Source organism: Triturus cristatus, chromosome 12 (assembly GCF_964204655.1).
Source record: "Triturus cristatus chromosome 12, aTriCri1.1, whole genome shotgun sequence".
In the NCBI taxonomy this organism is placed as follows: Eukaryota; Metazoa; Chordata; class Amphibia; order Caudata; family Salamandridae; genus Triturus; species Triturus cristatus.
In genome coordinates this window covers 282,865,718-282,884,727 of record NC_140595.1, presented here as the reverse complement: position 1 = coordinate 282,884,727, position 19,010 = coordinate 282,865,718, and the positions used below count along the sequence as shown (strand labels likewise).

General features: G+C 45.1%; 1 protein-coding gene across 1 annotated transcript in view; it reads right to left on the bottom strand.

Moving 5' to 3' along the window:
- Positions 1–13,781, bottom strand: part of CRABP2 (cellular retinoic acid binding protein 2) — a 56,457-nt gene extending 42,676 nt beyond the window's left edge. The window contains exon 1 of the mRNA XM_085639551.1: positions 13,350–13,781. Within this exon, the coding sequence (XP_085495677.1) occupies positions 13,350–13,419 (70 nt within the window). The 5' untranslated portion in view covers positions 13,420–13,781. The remainder of the gene's footprint in view (positions 1–13,349) is intronic.
- Positions 13,782–19,010: the final 5,229 nt, after the last annotated feature.

Below are 19,010 nucleotides of genomic sequence, written 5' to 3'. Positions count from 1 at the left end.
GGAAGGTGAATATTGATAACACCTGTTGTGTGTATGTTCTAAAATTGACTGAGAGGTGGATCCAGCCACTGGTTTTGCTCAGCTACACGGGAAGGCGAATATTGCTAACACCTGTTGCGTGTATGTTCTGACAGTGACTGAGAGATGGATCGTGTCGCTGGTTCTGCGCACCTACATGTGAAGGTGAATATTTATTACACCTGTTGTATGTATGTTCTAGCAGTGACTGAGAGGTAGAACTTGCCGCTACTTGTGCGCATCTACATGGGAAGGTGAAAATTAATAACACCTGTTAAGTGTATGTTCTAACAGTGACTGAGAGGTGGATCGTGCAGCTGGGTCTGCGTTCCTACATGTGAAGGTGAATATTTATTACACCTGTTGTATGTATATTCTAACAGTGACAAAGAGGTGGATCGTGCACCTGGTTCTGCGCTCCTACACGTGAAGGTGAATATTCATAACACCTGTTGTATGTATGTTCTAACAGTGACTGACATGTATCATGCAGCTGGTTCTGCGCACCTACACAGGAAGGTGAATATTCATAACACCTATTGTATGTATGTTCTAACAGTGACTTAGAGGTGGATCGTGCACCTGGTTCTGCGCACCTACATGGGACGGTGAATATTTATTACACCTGTTGTATGTATGTTTTAACAGTGACTAAGAGGTGGATCCAGCCACTGGTTCTGCACAACTGCACGGGAAGGTGGATATTGATAACACCTGTTGTGTGTATGTTCTAAAATTGACTGAGAGGTGGATCCAGCCACTGGTTTTGCTCAGCTACACGGGAAGGCGAATATTGCTAACACCTGTTGCGTGTATGTTCTAACAGTGACTAAAAGGTGGATCCAGTTGCTGGTTCTGCGCTCCTACACAGGAAGGTGAATATTCATAACACCTGTTGCATGTATGTTCTAACATTGACTGAGAGGTGGATCATGCCACTGGTTCTACGCACCTACACCGGAAGGTGAATATTCATAACACATGTTGCATGTATGTTCTAACATTGACTGAGAGGTGTATCGTGCAGCTGGTTCTGCGCACCTACATGGGAAGTTGAATATTCATAACACCTGTTGCGTGTATGTTCTAACTTTGACTGAGAGGTGGATCATGCCGCTGGTTCTGTGCACCTAAACGGGAAGGTGAATATTGAAAACACCTGTTGCGTGTATGTTCTAACAGTGACTGAGAGGTGGATCTTTCCTCTAGTTGTGCGCACCTTCACGGGATGGTGAATATTTTTAACATCTGTTACGTGTATGTTCTAAAAGTGACTAAAAGGTGGATCCAGCCGCTGGTTATGCACTCCTACATGGGAAGGTGAATATTGATAATACCTGTTGCGTGTATGTTCTAACATTGACTGAGAGGTGGATCGCGCCGCTGGTTCTGCGCACCTACATGGGAAGGTGGATATTCATAACACCTGTTGCATGTATGTTGTACAGTGACTGAGAGGTGGATTGTGCTGCTTGTTCTGTGCACCTACACAGGAAGGTGAATATTTAGAACTCCTGTTGCGTGCATCTTTTAACAGTGACTGAGAGGTGGATCCAGCTGCTGGTTCTGCGCACCTGCATGGGATGGTATATATTGATATACACCTGTTGCGTGTATATTCTAGCAGTGACTGAGAGGTGTATCCAGCAGCTGGTTCGGCGCACCTACACGGGAACATGAATATTTATAGCGCCTGTTGCGTGTATGTTCTAACATTGACTGAGAGGTGGATCCAGGCGCTGGTTCTGAGCACCTACACAGGAAGGTGAAAATGTATTACACCTGTTTCGTGTATGTTCCAACAGTGATTGAGCGGTGGATCGTGCCACTGGTTCTGAACACCTACACAGGAAGGTGTATATTTATAGCACCTGTTGCATGTATGTTCTAACACTGACTGAAAGGTGGATTTAGCTGCCATTTGTGTGCACCTACATGAGAAGGCAAATATTTATAACACCTGGGCCATATTACACCTACGGGGCATTTTCCTGACTGCACCAGGCACGCCTTTAAAAAAGGTGCATCAGTCACAGTCAAGGAACATGCGCAGTATTAGGGTGAATGCGTAGCCCCCAGGGCAGCCGGGAACTCATGCTGCCCTGGGGGCAGCGCATTCATGTGAAAAATGGAGCAACTGCTTTGAAACCGCTCTGTTTTTTCACAGTGCAGGCGATAACGTGCCTGCACTTTGAAGGGGGATTAGAGATCCCCTTTCAGGCAGGGGCATTGAGTAACTGCACCCGCATGCAAAGGGATGTCAGGGGGGTACCTGGGACCCCATTTCCCACTGCAAGAGGGCTACAATCAGGGACCAGCGCTATCGGTATTGCAGAAGGGCTGCACAAGCATCTGCGGCTCCTTCTGTCATACCAAAGTGCTCCGGGGGCGTGCAAAACAGGGGCAAAAGCCCGTTGTGCAGCCAGGTCACTTGTATAATATGGCCCCTGTTTTATGTATGTTCTAACTTTGACTGAGAGGTGGAACCAGCTGCTGGTTGTGTGCAACTACACGAGAAGGTGAATATTTATAAAAACTATTGTGTGTATGTTCTAACAGTGACTTAGAGGCGGATCCAGCCGTTGGTTGTGTGCCCCTACATAGGACGGTGATTACTTATAACACCTGTTGCATGTATGTTCTTTTTATGTTCAAAATATTGTTTTGAATTTTATAATAAAACAAAGACAATACAAAAATAGCACTGAACGAGGTGCTCATAGAAGAAAATTTTGCACGAGTATTAATATAAAAACTGTACCTATACAATAACTATTATAGAAATATATGATATGCAACAGATAAAAAAATAAAAAGGGAGAATAAAAAAAATCATATTATCATCAACATAAATATAAAAAAGTCAGAGCTTCTTACAGTAATCTTAATTTCTTTATAGATCAAAGAATAAGAGCTCATAAATATACTCATTTCTACAAATAAAGCTATATAATGATCAATTGGATTCCAAAATAAATTACAATTAGAAGTGTTATGATCCACACCTAAAAAAAAAAGATTAGCACCTCTTCTAGTAAAAATGATCTATGACCATCATGTATGAAATGATAATAAATAAGCATCTTTCCAACTCGCTGTAATATATTTTAAGGCTGCGATAATGAAAAAAATGAGAGTTTACATTTCAAATCCGACATATTTATGGAAAGAGCAACAGATTAACAAGTCAACAAGCTAAACTAAAGAGTATCAGAGAAACTGAATATTTTTTTAAGACATCCCAAACCTCCCTCCAACACTTAGATATGAAATTACAATAATAAAGTTTATGCGTTCACGAACATGGATTTAATTTACAATGCCAACAATTAGAAGAAGATAAAAGTTTAGCATGAAATAACTTCAAGGTAGTTCATAGGCAATTAAATAGAATGAACAAATTTGATCCAAGGATAACGGTAACCATCCGGAAATATTGTTTAAATATATTTTCTTCTATATATCATAAGATAATGATAGGGATAATTAATTATTGCAAAAGGTAGATATCATATAAATATTGCTCCCTTGAAACAAATGTTTTTAATATAAATTAATGATAAAGCATGAGATGAAGTAGCTACCATTTGAATATAGATTCTGAATCAGAGTAACAGTTTAAGGAAAATTATTAGGAAAAGAATTTAAGATACAATTACATAAAAGTTCATATTTGGAAACATAAGGAGATTTTAAAAATGTAAGTTGCAGATCATCAAATGAAAAAAACGTGTTATTATGATATATATCTTTAAAATACAAAATACAAGCTTTAATTAGGGTTGCCAACATTTTGCATTTCTGAAAAGTTTTAACAGAGGATTATGCAATAACAATATATTTAAGGAATGTGATATAGTAGACTGAAAAAAACTAATGTAAATCATGTAATAATAACTTTGTAGATTTCAAAATAATAGATAAGTTAAGTAACGTTGAAGCATTAGACATAGTTAATAAAAACAGGAAAAGGACAAGGCGCTATCAACCCTTTTTCTATGAGAAGCCATGTAGAAGAATTATTAAGGTGAGTATGATTACACAAAGGGAACTTTGCTTTAATATAAATGCCTTATGATAATTTTTAAAAAATCTGGTAAACCAAAACCTCCATTGCATTTAGCAATTTTTTATTATTTATAACTTATACGAAGAGTTGTATTATTCCAGATAAACTTAGAAAAGAGTTTATCAACATTTTTATAAAACTGACCAGGGAATTGAATAGGAATCATAGCAAGGAGGTAAAATATTTGTTATGCTAATACAATTTTTATTGAATTCATTTCCCCCTACCATGGGAGATGCAGTGCAGACCATTTGCAAATTGTGTCATTAATATAATTTATAATAATATCACAATTTAATATGATTGTTTTTTTATGATATGGAAAAATAATATACCAAGATACTTAAGTGTATCCTTTTGCTAAATTATTTCCTACATGGGTAACATATCAAGAGTGCAATGAACATCTAGATGAAAAAAAACTGTTTTGCTAGTATTTAACGTATAACCTGAAATCTGTGAATATGAGGACATTCGATCAAATAAAGGAGGAAGGGAAGATTCAGGATTACTAATAAACAAAAGCACTTCATCAGCATAGGCTAAAGGTTTTATAATAAAATTGTTAATACTAATACCACCAATTTCTATACAGTTTCTTATAGCAGTGAGTAAAGGTTGAATAAAAAGAAGAAAAAATAAAGTAGTACCCCTAAAAAGGAAAAATTGATTAGAGATTTGACCATTAATGAAAAGTCGAGCAATAGGCAATAGGCTAGAATAAAGTGCTGATATCATACTTATGAATGAATCTCCAAAGTTAAATGCAAATAAGGCCCAAAATAGATATTGAGAATGATCTTTGTCAAAAGCTTTTTCAGCATCTAATGCCACCACTCCAGAAGGTGAGTATAAGGAATACCCTTTTTCAATAGCATGTAATAACACTCTAGTATTGTTTACAGAGTGTCTCTGTTTCATGAAACCAGATTGATCAGTATGTACAAGGGAATCCAAAACAGAGGTCAAACTGGTTGCGAGAATTTTAGCATAGAGTCTTGATTTATTAAGGAAATAGTGTGATAATTCAAACCAATAGTAGGATCTTTGTTAGGTTTTGGAAGAACTATAATCAGTGCCTCAGTAAAGACCCAGAAGTGGTTCCTGAGAAACTAAAATAGGAAAAAAAACTTGAATGAGGTATGAAATGTGAAGAAAATTCCTTGTAAACTTCAGCTGGAATGCCATCTGGGCCAGGAGATTTATGCAATTTAAGGGACTTGATATCCAAGTCATTCTCATCTACCGTAATAGGCGAATCTACAACATCTGTTTGGGATATTTTTGGTAAACCGCAATTGTGCAAGAAACAATCAATAAGGGACGCATCTCCAGGAGCAGGATTATTATCTGAGGTTGAATAAAAAAAAAATCAAAATTCATTATCTATATCTTTTAGGGATAATACAATATTTCCATTCAAACCATGAATTGCATTAATTTGACCTTTATCGTTTTTAATACGCAGATAATTTGCCCAAAATGTTCCAGATCTAGTGTTAAAACTGAATTTGGCTTTATTATTAGAAAGTTATATAACAGCCTTCTGCTTAGTATTGAATTTAATTCATAATGAAGTTTTTGTAATTGTATGTTATATTTGAGATTGTTGGATGTTATAAAGAGTATCTCAAATGTTGCCATTTGTTTGTCCAAATCTTCAAGTTTAGAGTTAAAAGATTAGTTTTCATGTGCCATAAGAGAAATGATTACCCCTCTGATATATGCCTTAAATGCTTCCCGTTGAGGTAAAATTGATGTGGAGCCTTCTGGATTAAAAGTAATATAATTATGAAATCTTGACAAAAGTTTTGGTTTAATATTTTCATTAAGGTCAATATTCGTATTCATACGCTATCCGGATTGAGCAAATTGAGTAGAGCTAAGTTGTAGAAGAACTCAAATGAGTGCATGATCTGAAATATCTATGTTATGTATAATCAGAGAAAAAACAGAACGATAATCGGAGAAGAAACAGAATGAATTCATTGATGGGAACTTAATAAATAATTGAATAAGAATTATGAGGATTTGAAGCGAATGTAAAATATTTCTCTTCTTTGTGATGTGACCTACCTACCCACAACAGACCCATAACTAGACACAAAAGATCTATAGCCTGATGGCTGAGATCTGTAGGCTGATAGAACACCTATATTGTGACAACACCATTAAACCCACCAATCAAAAAGAGGCTTACACACAACTCATTCACCAGGACACCAGACCTACTCTCTGGGATAAAAGAGATAAAGCATGAAACATTAGGTGTAATGAGTGAGATTACATATTTGGTTTGTTAGCAGATCTTCACAACAATCTGAAATGACATGAAGGTATAACCTAAAGCAAGAGCCTTCTAGTGTATTCAAGATACCTCCTAATGCCACTGCAGACCTCCAGCATACAATAACAGTTAGGTTCTAGACAATCAAAGTAATGGAGTAAAGTAAAGAATGGAGTGTAAAACATCTGTTATTGTCTGATGTATCAAAAAGATTTTTTACCTTTTATGTCCGCAATTTAGGACTTTTTTCCCCTAGATTTATTCTCACCGTGCTTTGCACATTTCTTTTTTTATTGAAATGTTTGTACCTTGCCCAATTGTAGAACAACTGGTACCTTTGTTGGCATGATCATGCAACCGGTTGTTCATTTGTTTTTAGGTCTCGCCTGACCCAGCGCATGCGCTGGTCTGGCGAGACTTATTGACAGGGCTCCAAAAAGTGCTACCAGGCCAGCCTAGAGCTACAGTGCATGTGCGCGGGCGCGCGCGCCGCGCTTTACCGCGATTACTTTCACTTTTGCGGCTGCACGGCCGCTTTGATGTTTGATCGCGATCACTTTCACTTTTGCGTTTGATCGCGATCGATATCACTTTCACTTTTGCGGCCGCTTGGCATAGCCAATAGGTCTTTTGGGACCTTATAAGTGTTTAGTTTTGCAACTGTTGCATGGCTAAACACTTATAAGGTTCCAAAGGCGAGACCTATTGGCTATGCCAATGCTTGTTTGGAGCTTCTGACAGGCGTTTCGCTTATGTGTGTGTATAACTGTTGCAGACTTTTTCAGAGACCTTCACTTTTTTGTGTTCCTCGAAAATGTATGTTCATCACAGTTTTCACATTTGCCTGTTTAGTTCCATTGGAATATTATTACTAAACATGGTTTGTTTCCGCCAGATGAATCTGCTGCGTCCCTTAAATCCCCATATGCACTGTTTTTTTCTGATATTTTTGGAAATTACATTCCCTTGTTGTCATTGACCAAAAACACTAGCCTGGTCCCTTTGTAAAGATTTTTTCCCCTTATATAGGAGTCAATTAAAATGTAAAAACACTATAAAGATTGCAAGAATTAACTCATGTACGAGCAAAGCTCATGCTATCAGTTACAAAACACGAATCTACAAAGGGATTATACAACAGTGCCATCAGATAGATACATGTTCTCAAGAGGGAATCAAGTATTTCATTTTCCAACCTATGATGGAATAAGCACGCTGATGAATGAAGGGTTATGGGCCACTGTAAGTCTCTCAGTGTGTTTTATATAGTACGCAATGGTTAACCCTTTACTAAGAAATGTAACTAACAGGACGTGCTACTATGGAGAAGTGTGGCTCAATGATTAGAGCGGCAGACCCTGATGCAGAGGTCTAGCCCGGGACCAGGGTTCAATTCCCCGCCTCGGCGGGTCTTGGGCTCAAAAAATTCCACGGACCTGATAATTCTTGCCTCAGTGCCTATTCCAATCATGGAGTCCCACTCTGCAACTCTGGGCAATAGCTTGCTTAATTTCCACAATGGCCCCCACAACGCTAAGGATGCCTGGCCTCCACCTTGGGGGTGCCCAGGAGTGGATGCCTCACAGGGAAAGCCAGGATGGGTTCCACAGCGGTATTCGTACAAGCGCCTTGAGACCCTTGCGGGTGAGTAGTGCGCTATACAAGTATCAATTTACATTACATTTACTATCTAATTTAATGGTACACAGTAGTAACGCTCTGCCTCTATGCGAGTTATTTTCTTGGGATATGGGATTCAAATTTGGGGTGAGCCCGCAAAGGTTCAGCACCAGATGATGTGTATTCCTGGTCCTCATTGGCTAATCAGACGGGCAGCCAGCTCAGATCATAGAGTCGCTGCCCTTGGATCGTAAACCATTACCTTATCAAGGAAACCTGCAACATATCCTTCTCCAAATAAAACTGGTGTGGTGTCAGTTATTCACCTGCAGACTTTTCCTTTGCATGCGTTTATTGTCTGTGCGCGCGCCTGGCTATGGAACATCTGCGCTATGTGGCTGCCTGCGTCATACGCAGGGCACCAATTGGGCAGGTAGCATCTTAGTGCAGCATTCCCCTGCCAGGCTGTACACCCTTCCATCCTCTTTACCCTTATCGTTGGGTGGTCGGGCTGCTGGGGGCACTTCTTAAGATTGGGAGAAAAAGGCCAAAACCCCTTTAGTGATGTCACTTCTGGGATTGGGGTTCCCCTTTCTATGCAGCTCAGCCGCTGGGGTCGTCCTACTCGGTACAACAAAGCCCACTCTACTATTTACCCTTATTGACATGTTTGAGATGACTTATGTAATGCAAGTGTTGTGGTTTTATTTTCTCTTGTTCTGCATTGCAGGCGGAGTCACAAGGCGATCTAAAGGCCTCGTCCACATTGTGCCAGTTATTATCTTGGCATGGGTACCATTAGAATCCAGCTCCCGGGTTAATGTGCCTGCAGCCCCCAATCAACCAGTCTCCCACAGTGCCTTCAGCAGAACTTGCTTGGGTAGCAGGAACCTCCTTGGTGTGTCACTTACACACCACACGTACCCCAGTCTAGATCGATGGGCTCCACCCTAGAGAATGATTCAGCGCAGTCTCTGACCAAAACGTGACCCCCCCCCCCCCCTCATTTCGTGTTGCAAAGCAGTTCAGGTGCCTGCTCTATGTCCGCACTAAACAATCCTCTCCCACACATAAGTACAGGCTGCAAAGAACTGGAGATCTAGTCACTGACGAGGGAACACAAAGGAGCACGCTGGGTGGGCGTGGCCCCGGCTGCGTTCAGTCTTCAGTCAGTGGGGGTGGCATGTGGTGGTGGGTTACGGTCTGATGGCCACTTTAATGACTGTGGAGCATTAAAACGTGGTTTCAAATCCCATCTTCTTCCCCTGACCACATTGTGTGATCCGGGCCAATCGTGGTTCGGTTTGGAAGCGTTTAGAAACAGGATAAATGACGCCCAGCGCTACAAATTCCTGCCACTTACAGTTGAAGCTGGAGGGGCGTGGCGACTTTCTCCTCCGCTGAAAGCGCTGGAGCAACATCGCTTTGTGGATTCGTGTGTGTTTCTTATTTTGCCCTCATAAACCCCTCACCTGTGGAAAGTGTTTTAAACAGGACCCGCCCGTTTCTACCTTTGAATGTGCCGAAGGGCATTGCGTAAAAGGCTTTTATTTCCGGGGCATGTTAAATGGAATGACTTCAACACCCCCACACAATAGCAAAGCGCACGTGAGCGGACCTCTTTCCTCAGACCCCAGGAGGCAGCACCCCCCAAATATTATTCCTTACTCCCAGCACCGCCACCTAAGCGTCAGAGTCGGTAAATGTGCACCGCGCAGGTAACTTGACGCCTCTGTTTGACTAGAAATGCTCGATTTATCACTGAATAGAATTTCCTGCTCTGTCAGCTCGCTGTATTTGTCTTTCAGTTTTACATACTGAGTACATAGGCAGGGGAAACGAGTGCATAAGGTCGCCCAAAAAGAGTGGAACCCATTTTTGAGAAATCCTTTTTTTTTTTTTTTTAACTTTGCGCTAGATTCTAAGCGCTACTTATTTTTCCACAACATGTAGAGGGGCGGTGAGACAGATTCTGTGCATTTCACAGCGCTTGGTTTAACACATTTTTCCTTCGTTCATAGTGCCACTTAAAAGGTGAGTCAGCTATTCATCTGCCCGACCGAACCCGTGACCTACAAGTTACACGTTACACACACACCTCGGCAGCGGGCGCTTAACTCAGTAAACCAAGTTAAAGTTTGAGCACAACCCGTCACCAAGATCCCAAGGCTGATTTGTGGAATGAGATTAGAAATCTGCGGGTTTCAAGGCAGTTTGTTGTTTCTGGGCTCTGGGTGCAAACGGAAGGTCGATGATCTCTGCAGAACCGACTCGGATGTTCATGGCAGCGAGGTCGATGACATAATGGTTTCGCTATAACACCTCAGGTCAGCTCCGCGCTCTGCATAATCTGTTGCGTGTCTCTGCTTTTCTGGTATTGTAGGATGACTCCCTCTGCAAACAGCACGTGTTCTACCAAAATAGGACCTTTTCAAACTCCATTGAACATACACATCTATGAGTAAAGCCTTCCACACAGTTTTAATGTGATTGACAGACGTCTAAATCAATATATATGTTACTGTACAGCTCGCATAAACATATTCTGGGCGCTATAGGGGAATCGGGAGATATCCTCCTGGCAGCTGGTGCCCGTGAACCCCGGAGAGGGCCGGGTAGAGGTAAGTTAGTTTCACGTGACGTTGTTAGAAGCACGGGTCCAGTCACCCCCTGGCACAGTTGGACCACTTTTTGACAGCCATTGGGCTGGTGCGCGCGTTTAATTGTAATGTCGAATATTTGGAAGGCGCTTTGGAGAATATAAGGCTACTTCGGAGCGCCGGGAGAGGCAGGAGGGATGGGAAAGATAAAGGCGGGGACTCGAAAGCGAGGATGGGGGTTTGATGAGGCCAGCTACCCCAAAACCGCTCTGGACTGAATGACAGCACTTAGCGGAGCGCCTGAAGGGTTCTTACGGGAAGGGAGGGAGTGGGAAAGGTAGAGAGGAGGTGAAAGCATTAAATGTTTCCCATTGAGGTAAAATTGATGTAGAGCCTTCTGGATTAAGAGTAATATAATCATGAAATCGTGACAAAAGTTTTGGTTTAATATTTTCATTAAGGTCAATATTCGTATTCATAAGCTATCCGGATTGAGCAAATTGAGTAGAGCTAAGTTGTAGAAGAACTCAAATGAGTGCATGATCTGATATACGGCATGGGGAGACGGGAGGGCCCTGTCAGGTAATGGTGCGAGCGAGCACTGTCTGGGGAATCCAGACAGGACTGGGTGAAACATCACAGTACGCCGGTTCAAAGATACCCGGGAATTCTGGTTTTAATGGGGCAACCTCCTGTGGGTCCCAGGCTTACAAGACGCAGCACCTGAGTGAATGAAAGGTAAGGTGACAGGGCCCCTTAGACCCAGTCTAGTGCTGACTACATGCCAGAACGAGTGTGTGAGTGAATGAATAAATGCAATAAAGCAGTGCGCCCAGATGGCATCACAGCCTTTGGGCTAAGTATATACAGACTATTTGCCCAGACAGTTGTTAGTAGGGTGGTGCAGCCACCCACCCATGGGCGGCGTCTCTGAGGGCCACTTGGCCCGGGGCAGAGTCACTGTCATGTTGAGTTCCGCCTGACTCGGCCCCGGCGCCCTTTCAAAGACAGCCCTGGCATGCATTCTCCCCTCTCCCCATCAGCTCTGTCGGCACTACGGGCATGTTTAGCTATTTATATGGTAAATTAAAATAGACGCACACAAACAGATACTGTCAGCAATTGAGAAACGCGCAGCAGAGCGCACGGACATGAGGACACGTATAGGAAAATCAATGAGTAAGGAAGGTATTTCCCCTGGTGGAGCCCGTCCGCGCTGAAGAAGACACAGAGGACGAGGCATGTCTAGACAGGGTACGTCAGAGCAGCTCGGTGGGTTGAGAGCCGGAAGCAGAGCTCTGCCAAACCCGCTGACTCCTAGTGGCCAGCCCTTGGTCTCTCCAGGGTCGATTACATCGGCTAAACATTTTTCTTTTGTTTAAAGCGCAAAGATGCACTTATGTGGATGTGGGTGAGCTGTTCCTGCCGGTCAGATCCCGTTCGCCCCAGTGTCGCCATTACTACGGAGGCGTGCGGTGCATTCACGTTACGGAAAGCGGGAAAGGGTCAGTCCCATTTCCAGAGAGGCAGTTTACCTGTGGCACCCACACTGCCACACAACCCCAGTGGGACTCCCCTGTAGCTTCAAGCTTAAGGGACTGAGCCACCCGTGCCCAGTGAACTCACCCAGAGCACCAGGAGACCCCACCACCCCCTCCCACGGGGCTCAGCACAGCAATTAAAGAACTCACTCGCGCTCTCCCATATGACTCATCCACAGCCTCGGGAAAACTCATCCGCCCCAGCACAGCATCAACAGAACTCATCCACCCACCCACTCCCACGGAACCCACCCACAGCCTCGGAAAAAGCCACCCACCCACTCCCACGGGACTCGCCCAAAGCACCAGGGGACCTCACCCACCCACTCCCACGGAACTCACTCACAGCTTAGGGAAGACTCGTCCACCCACTCCCACTCAGCATCGGGACTCACCCACACAGTCCCATGGGACTCACCCAAAGCACCAGGGGACCTCGCCCACCCACTCCCACGGAACTCACTCACAACTTAGGGAAGACTCGTCCACCCACTCCCACTCAGCATCGGGACTCACCCACACAGTCCCATGGGACTCACCCAAAGCACCAGGGGACCTCACCCACCCACTCCCACGGAACTCACTCACAGCTTAGGGAAGACTCGTCCACCCACTCCCACTCAGCATCGGTACTCACCCAAACAGTCCCATGGGACTCACCCAAAGCACCAGGGTACCTCACCCACCCACTCCCACTCAGCATCGGGACTCACCCACACAGTCCTATGGGACTCACCCACAGCAACAGGAGACTCCATCCACCCTCTCCATTGGACTCACCCACGCACCAGAACGTATCCTCCTGCTCGTAAGGGACTGGGACTCACCCAAAAGTACCACTAGAACTCATCCTCCCACTCCCAAGGTACTCACCCACAGCTCCGATAGAACTCGACCACCCATTCCTATTGGTCTCACCACAGCACCAGTACATATCTACCCCCTCCCACGGGACTCACCCATAGCATCTGGAGAACTCACCCACCCATTTCCATGACTCACCAACTGCACCGCCGACTCACATGGGAGTCACCTGGAGAACTCACTCGCCCACAGTAACAGGGCGCTTCGTCGTCGCCCACATACGGGCTCATAGGATAATTCACCCACTGCCATTGCACCCACTACTGTTCACACAGGACTGGCGCCCCCGAAGGCTCACCCAACACCCCTCCTCCACCCAGGGGGATCGCCCCGCTCCCGAGTGCACTCACCTAGCGCCTTGAGTAGCTCATCGAAGTTCTCAGAGTGCTTCATCTTCCATTTCCCGTTGAAGTTCGGCATGTTTTCAGGATGGGGCAGGAGCTGTGGGAGACCGAGTGCTGGTGGCAGGTGCGCCTGGGGAGGGACCGTCTAAGGCTGGCTTCTTGTGCCCTGTGGCGGGGTCTGTGTGCTCAGCACCCCGAAATCCCTCTGTGAGCCCCCTTTTAATCAACCGAGCTCCAGCCCCCGTCAGCGGTAGGGCGAGGTCCGGGACCCGTGCCTCTGCGGTGTGGGAGCCGCTCCCCTCTTCTGATCCCCGCGCTGCGGCTCTACACTCGCCCGGTCTGTGTGCTGCCTGCAGCCGTCCCCTCCCGTGCCCGCTGGCTGCTTCCTGGGAGAAGGCGACTCAGCGTGAATGTTATACCCTTTACCGCACACCAAGCGCCATGTGTCTTTTTATTCCTCGCCGAGCCCCGGCCTCCCTCCTCGAGTCCCTGCCCCCTCTGGGAGGAGCCCGCCAACAAAACCTTTCTCCATCCCACCTGTGGAGTTTGATTCTCCCCCACCCCCCTTGTTGTCCCCCTCTGCACCCTCTCCCCACCGAAAAGAAAATCTATCTATTTTAAGGTGACACTTAAGACTGCGGGTGGCTGCTGTGTCGGCAGATCGCCCTGCTTCCTGCGGCGCCTGGTAAATAAATGTCTTTTCTTCCTGGTGAATGCCTCGCCTCCCCGGATTCCTTCTCCCCCCGTCTCCTGATGCTGATGGGGTTTATTCACTGCTGTCATTTCTGCAGTTAATCTGCCCTCAAGACTTGGCCAGACCTGCCCCTGGGTGGCCAGATGGGGTCGGTCTGACTGGGGGCTAATGGCCGGTAGGAACGCAGCTTGACGACCGACTCCTTCCCAACCCAACAGACTTGCTGAGGTTATGGTGACCCACTGGCAGGAGACTGGCTCTGGTCTAGCCCTGCAAGCACTTTTTTCAGCATTAACTCGTAGTCACTACATTCTCCTACAGCACTGTCAGTTTTCGGGGGTTAGCTCTGTTAGCGCCTAAAAGCAGCACTATTCAGCATTCGGCGCTAAAGACGTCGCAAATCAATAGGTACATCCATAAATAGGAAAGCACCATTGTCGAGGCACGTGGCTTTTCGCTCGACTGAATAAAATATTTATTCAATTAGCACACGAATGAATGAGTGAATGGAACCTTTATGTTGAAGGCAGTGAAGCGATTCACCTGTAGTCGTCCCTGCTAAAGAAGATAAGCCTTGGTGGTAAGAGGTGGGGCGGGCACAGAAGAAGTGTGGAGTTAACCCTCTTTAGTCTCAGCAAAGAGGCCAAATACCGTATGTCTGACAATCTGCGCTGCTCCTAATGCTTCCTGGCTTAGTTTGGTGCAGTGAGCTTGTGAAGCGGAGGCCGAGGGCCTAGAGGTGACTCGGTTAACAGCATGACCCCCACACCGCGGCTAGAGGCGGAAGGCTCGACACCTAAACACGGAAGTGAATCGGCTAACACCAGTTCAACCCTGTGACTCGTGATACCTCAGTTTCCACTAGTGCCCAAAAGGCTGCTTACATGTCATTCCTTTGGCATTCATGCCCAGATAAGAGGAATTTGACCGAATTCTGTTCCCACTGCTGTATGGAAAGGGGCGGGGGTACCAGTTGCGCCGCGCTAAAGGGATTCAATAACAAGGCGCGTAGCGCTTCTGATCGGGCAGTGTGTGCTGCCCAAACACCGGGCTGTGTATCGTGTAGATAACTTGTCTCTGCCCATCTCGTTCCTCTTTTCACTTTTCTGATATCGTTTTTATCACTTTTGCTGTAATACCCAACCACACACTCTCTGTTCTGCCAGACTTTATTTCACGGATTTCTGCACGTTCCCACGCCTCTATTTTCTTCCCTTGTGCCGTCCTTTCGCTGTCTCCATTCTCGCCTACTTCTTTCTATAATTCCAGTTCAAATTCCCCAACTTTTACTAGTTTCTCCTTGTGACTTTTATCTCTCCCACCGCCCACAGCTCCTCCTCTTCCCTACCCCTTTCTCTTTCATCTCCCTTTTCGGCTTTACATCTCATCCTTTCTTCTCTCTTCTGTCATAGCTCCCCTCTCTTTCACCCTACTTCTTCATTTCTCTACACTTCCTTTTCATTTGTTTAACTCCTGTCTCACATTTTATTCTCTCTTCTTGTTTCTTTCCTCTTTCCGTGTCCTCCCACCTCGCTTCTCACCCACCCCTACTTCATTCCCCCTTTCCTTTCTCTTCCGTTTTCTCTTCTTACCTCACCTCATCACTCCTCTTAGTCTCTTTCATGTATTACCTATTCCCTTAAATCCCTTTATCTTTCCTGTATCCCCGTTCCATTTTATTCACATCATCTCTTTTCCCTCCCCTTGCCTCTCTCTGTTTTAGTTCCACGATTTGTCACTAGTAGCCCCTCATGTCGCATCATTTCCTTCCAAATTGTTCTCTTCTTTCCATCCACACTTTCCTTAACCTAACTCCCAATCTAATTTCTTTCCTGTAGGCGTTATCCTGTCTTCTCTCCTTTCATCTTGCAGAACTTTTTCTGTCAACTCTTTTTTCATTTTTTCTCCATCCCTGGCACCCTTCTACCCAACTCTTGCCTCCCGAACTCCCACAACCTCGTGTAATTTCCTTGTGCACAGAAGTGATCTGGTCTCGCCCGTGTTAGAGGGGTTTTCGCGTAGAAATCGACTGAAAGCCCAGTGTCATTCACAATCACGTGTCAGACTTCAGTGCCTGGAGGCGTTTCATATGTAGGCGCTATAGCAATGTGTTCAGACGCTGCTTTATTTCTGCAGTGTTTGTTTATAAAGTGTTAAATGTAGAGTCCGACTCATTTTCTCAGGAGCTGGGGAATTCCCAGTCCGACTGAACTGCTTCCTTCCCAGTGGCTATAATATACTCACTATCCGATTTGACCGCCAGCTCTTTTGGACAGTTAGGTGCTGTATGTACAAGCTGTCACAAGGGCCTCTGGAAGGAATTATGCGGCAATGAACGACCAAAATAAGCCTTACAGCTAAGTCAATCAATTAGCAGACTCCTGCAGCACATCATGTGACAATATACACTTGCTATTTTGTCATTGAATTAAAGATGCAGATTACACAGTAGATTATAGACAATGAGGCAATGCAGTAAATTCACAACTATACGGTAAACACCGCAGATTCAAAATCGCATAATTCCAGTGGCCCTGACTATAGCACGACTTGCAGGAATTGGTAGCTGATAGCAGGAGGATAATGGATGTCTGCACTCGTAAGAAAGTACGTCTTGTTTTTTATTAAATAAAATAACACATTTATGAGAGACATAACATGCTCAAAACCTTTTCTTATTGGATATAATTTCTCCCGCCCCCTTTCTTTTTATCTTCAATCATCTCTCGCTTTCCCTTGCTTTCGCTCCCTATGCCCCTCTCCCCCCCCCCCTCTCTGTTTCTCCTCCCCTCTTTCTTACTGCTATAGATCCGGTTGTCAGCCCTCTTGCACCCAGTTCTTTCTTTCTGCCTCTCTTCCCTCTGTGCGCTATCACGCCATTTTCCAAGCGCCTGGGTGCCCGTGTCACACAGGCTTTTTGGTTCTTGATTGTGAAAGCAGAGGCGGACACCGAGAAGCCCCTAAACCGGAGCACCCAGAGAGGCCTGGAGAATGAGGTGCCAGGGCGAGCATGGGTGCAGGAGGTAGGATCCACAGCTGCTGGGCTCGGCTCTCTTTAGGCTCGAGGCACTAAGGGGAGCTCAGGCCGAGTCAGTGGTGGACATCTGACTGGAACCATGCTCAAGCCGTCATTGGCTCGCGCACCACTACCCCCAGAGAGGGGAAGGCCTTGGTTGAGTGTTGGAATCTGACAAGTGCAGAGTACACCCGGGTCAGCTTCGGATCAGCCAGCCAGGCTAGGTAGTGTTTAAATCTGGGTGACAATTTACGAACGTGTTTTGTCCATAAAGATAAGATACATTATTCAGAAAAGGATACTTACCTGGTGTAATCTATTTACACCTACACAATTGTATGCTAAGCGTCTGTCCAATTACACAGGAGTAACTTTACGCTAGGGGCTGGGCGTAGGCTTTTCAACGTGTGGTTAGCCTTCTGAGTTGGTGCACACCAAGGGGCAGATTTATGAGCTCATTGCGCCACTTTTGCGTCACTTTTAACATGGCAAAAGTGACGCAAAAGTGGCGCAAGGGGCTCATAAATCTGCTCCCAAGAATAGTAAGTTTGCAAAATTCACAAAGTCTCTCTGACCCGTCTCACCCTGGAAATGGTTAGAAATTTGCTCCTGCAAAGGACAGAAGTAAATCTCTTTTTGGGAGGGAAGGGGGCCAAACCCTCCTAAACTTGGTAGGCATGTAGGGAAAGGACCTTTTTCTTTGGGGAAAAAAAAGTTTCCCGGTGGAGAAGAAAAAATGTGCAATTGCACATATGGTGGTGGCTGCTATCAATGTGGGTTTGTATTTGTACACACAGTTCCAAAGTGTAGGAAACCCAACATTGGAAAAAGTAATATTAGATTCGGATTCCCAGAAATGTAACTGAAAAACTGTGACTGACACAGGTTACCAGACATCGGAGTGAGAATGTCTGCAAATCCAAAAAGTACGAAAGTACATTCAAATGAGAGAGGAAATCTCAAAACTTACCTTTGACCTCTTACTTCTGAATTGGGCCCAGGAGACCCTATTAAAAAAAGCAATTTCAGATGCATTGCCAGAAGTGATTATTTTGGGAGAGGGGGCACTCTAAAAGCTACAGATAAAATCGGTGGGACCACCTGGAATTAATAGTTTTGAAGACTGTGTGTGCGTGTATGTAAATATATATCAATATATTTATATATATTACAGAGTGGTGATGCACCCGTTTGACAAATCTCTGCAAAACTTTCCAGACCTATTGCCTCTGTTACATTGATGAGGGTTGGAAAATGTTGTTTGGTCAATGGGGTGCGAAGAAGAAAAGGGGGGGGGGGGGGGAAACAGGTTTGACTCCAATGCATTTTACATAGACTTTTTGTGTTTGCCGTAGCAGCAAAACGGCTGAACTGATTGCAATGACATTTCACAGCAATGCATGTAGATCATCCTTTTTGCTACTGCAAATCATGTTCAGGGCTGGAATGGGAACGCAAACCCGCCCTGGTAATTGAGTTGGACCGGCTCGGAAAGGGCGGGGGGGGGATTTCGGGGGTGTGCGTGGAAAAAAACTGCAGCTGCTTTTGTTACTGGGGGCCGATATTGTAGCTGTGCTGCAAAACCCCGGCCCGGTAACAAAAACGGCCCCCAGGAGTCAAAAACTGGCCCCACCCTGGCACCCCACTGGGGTAACACTCGGTGCCCGCTATGGCCAGACCGGCCCTGGTCTTGTTATGAAGTGGTAATGAAGTTGCAAGGGCCACAAACTTAGTGATATCTGTGTAATACAATACTACTAAAAGTAGCAAGGAAGCCCAAAAAAATAAACTAGACTGCATATGTATAGTAACCCTGGGCGTAGTTTGCATAGTAGCGCTACGCGTAGCTACGCAAAGTGCACTTCGCACTACGCGAGATACGCGTAGCGCTACGTGAACTGCGTAGTACGCTGTTCGCGATGATTGCACAGTGCCGGATGCTTGTCCGCACTGTGCA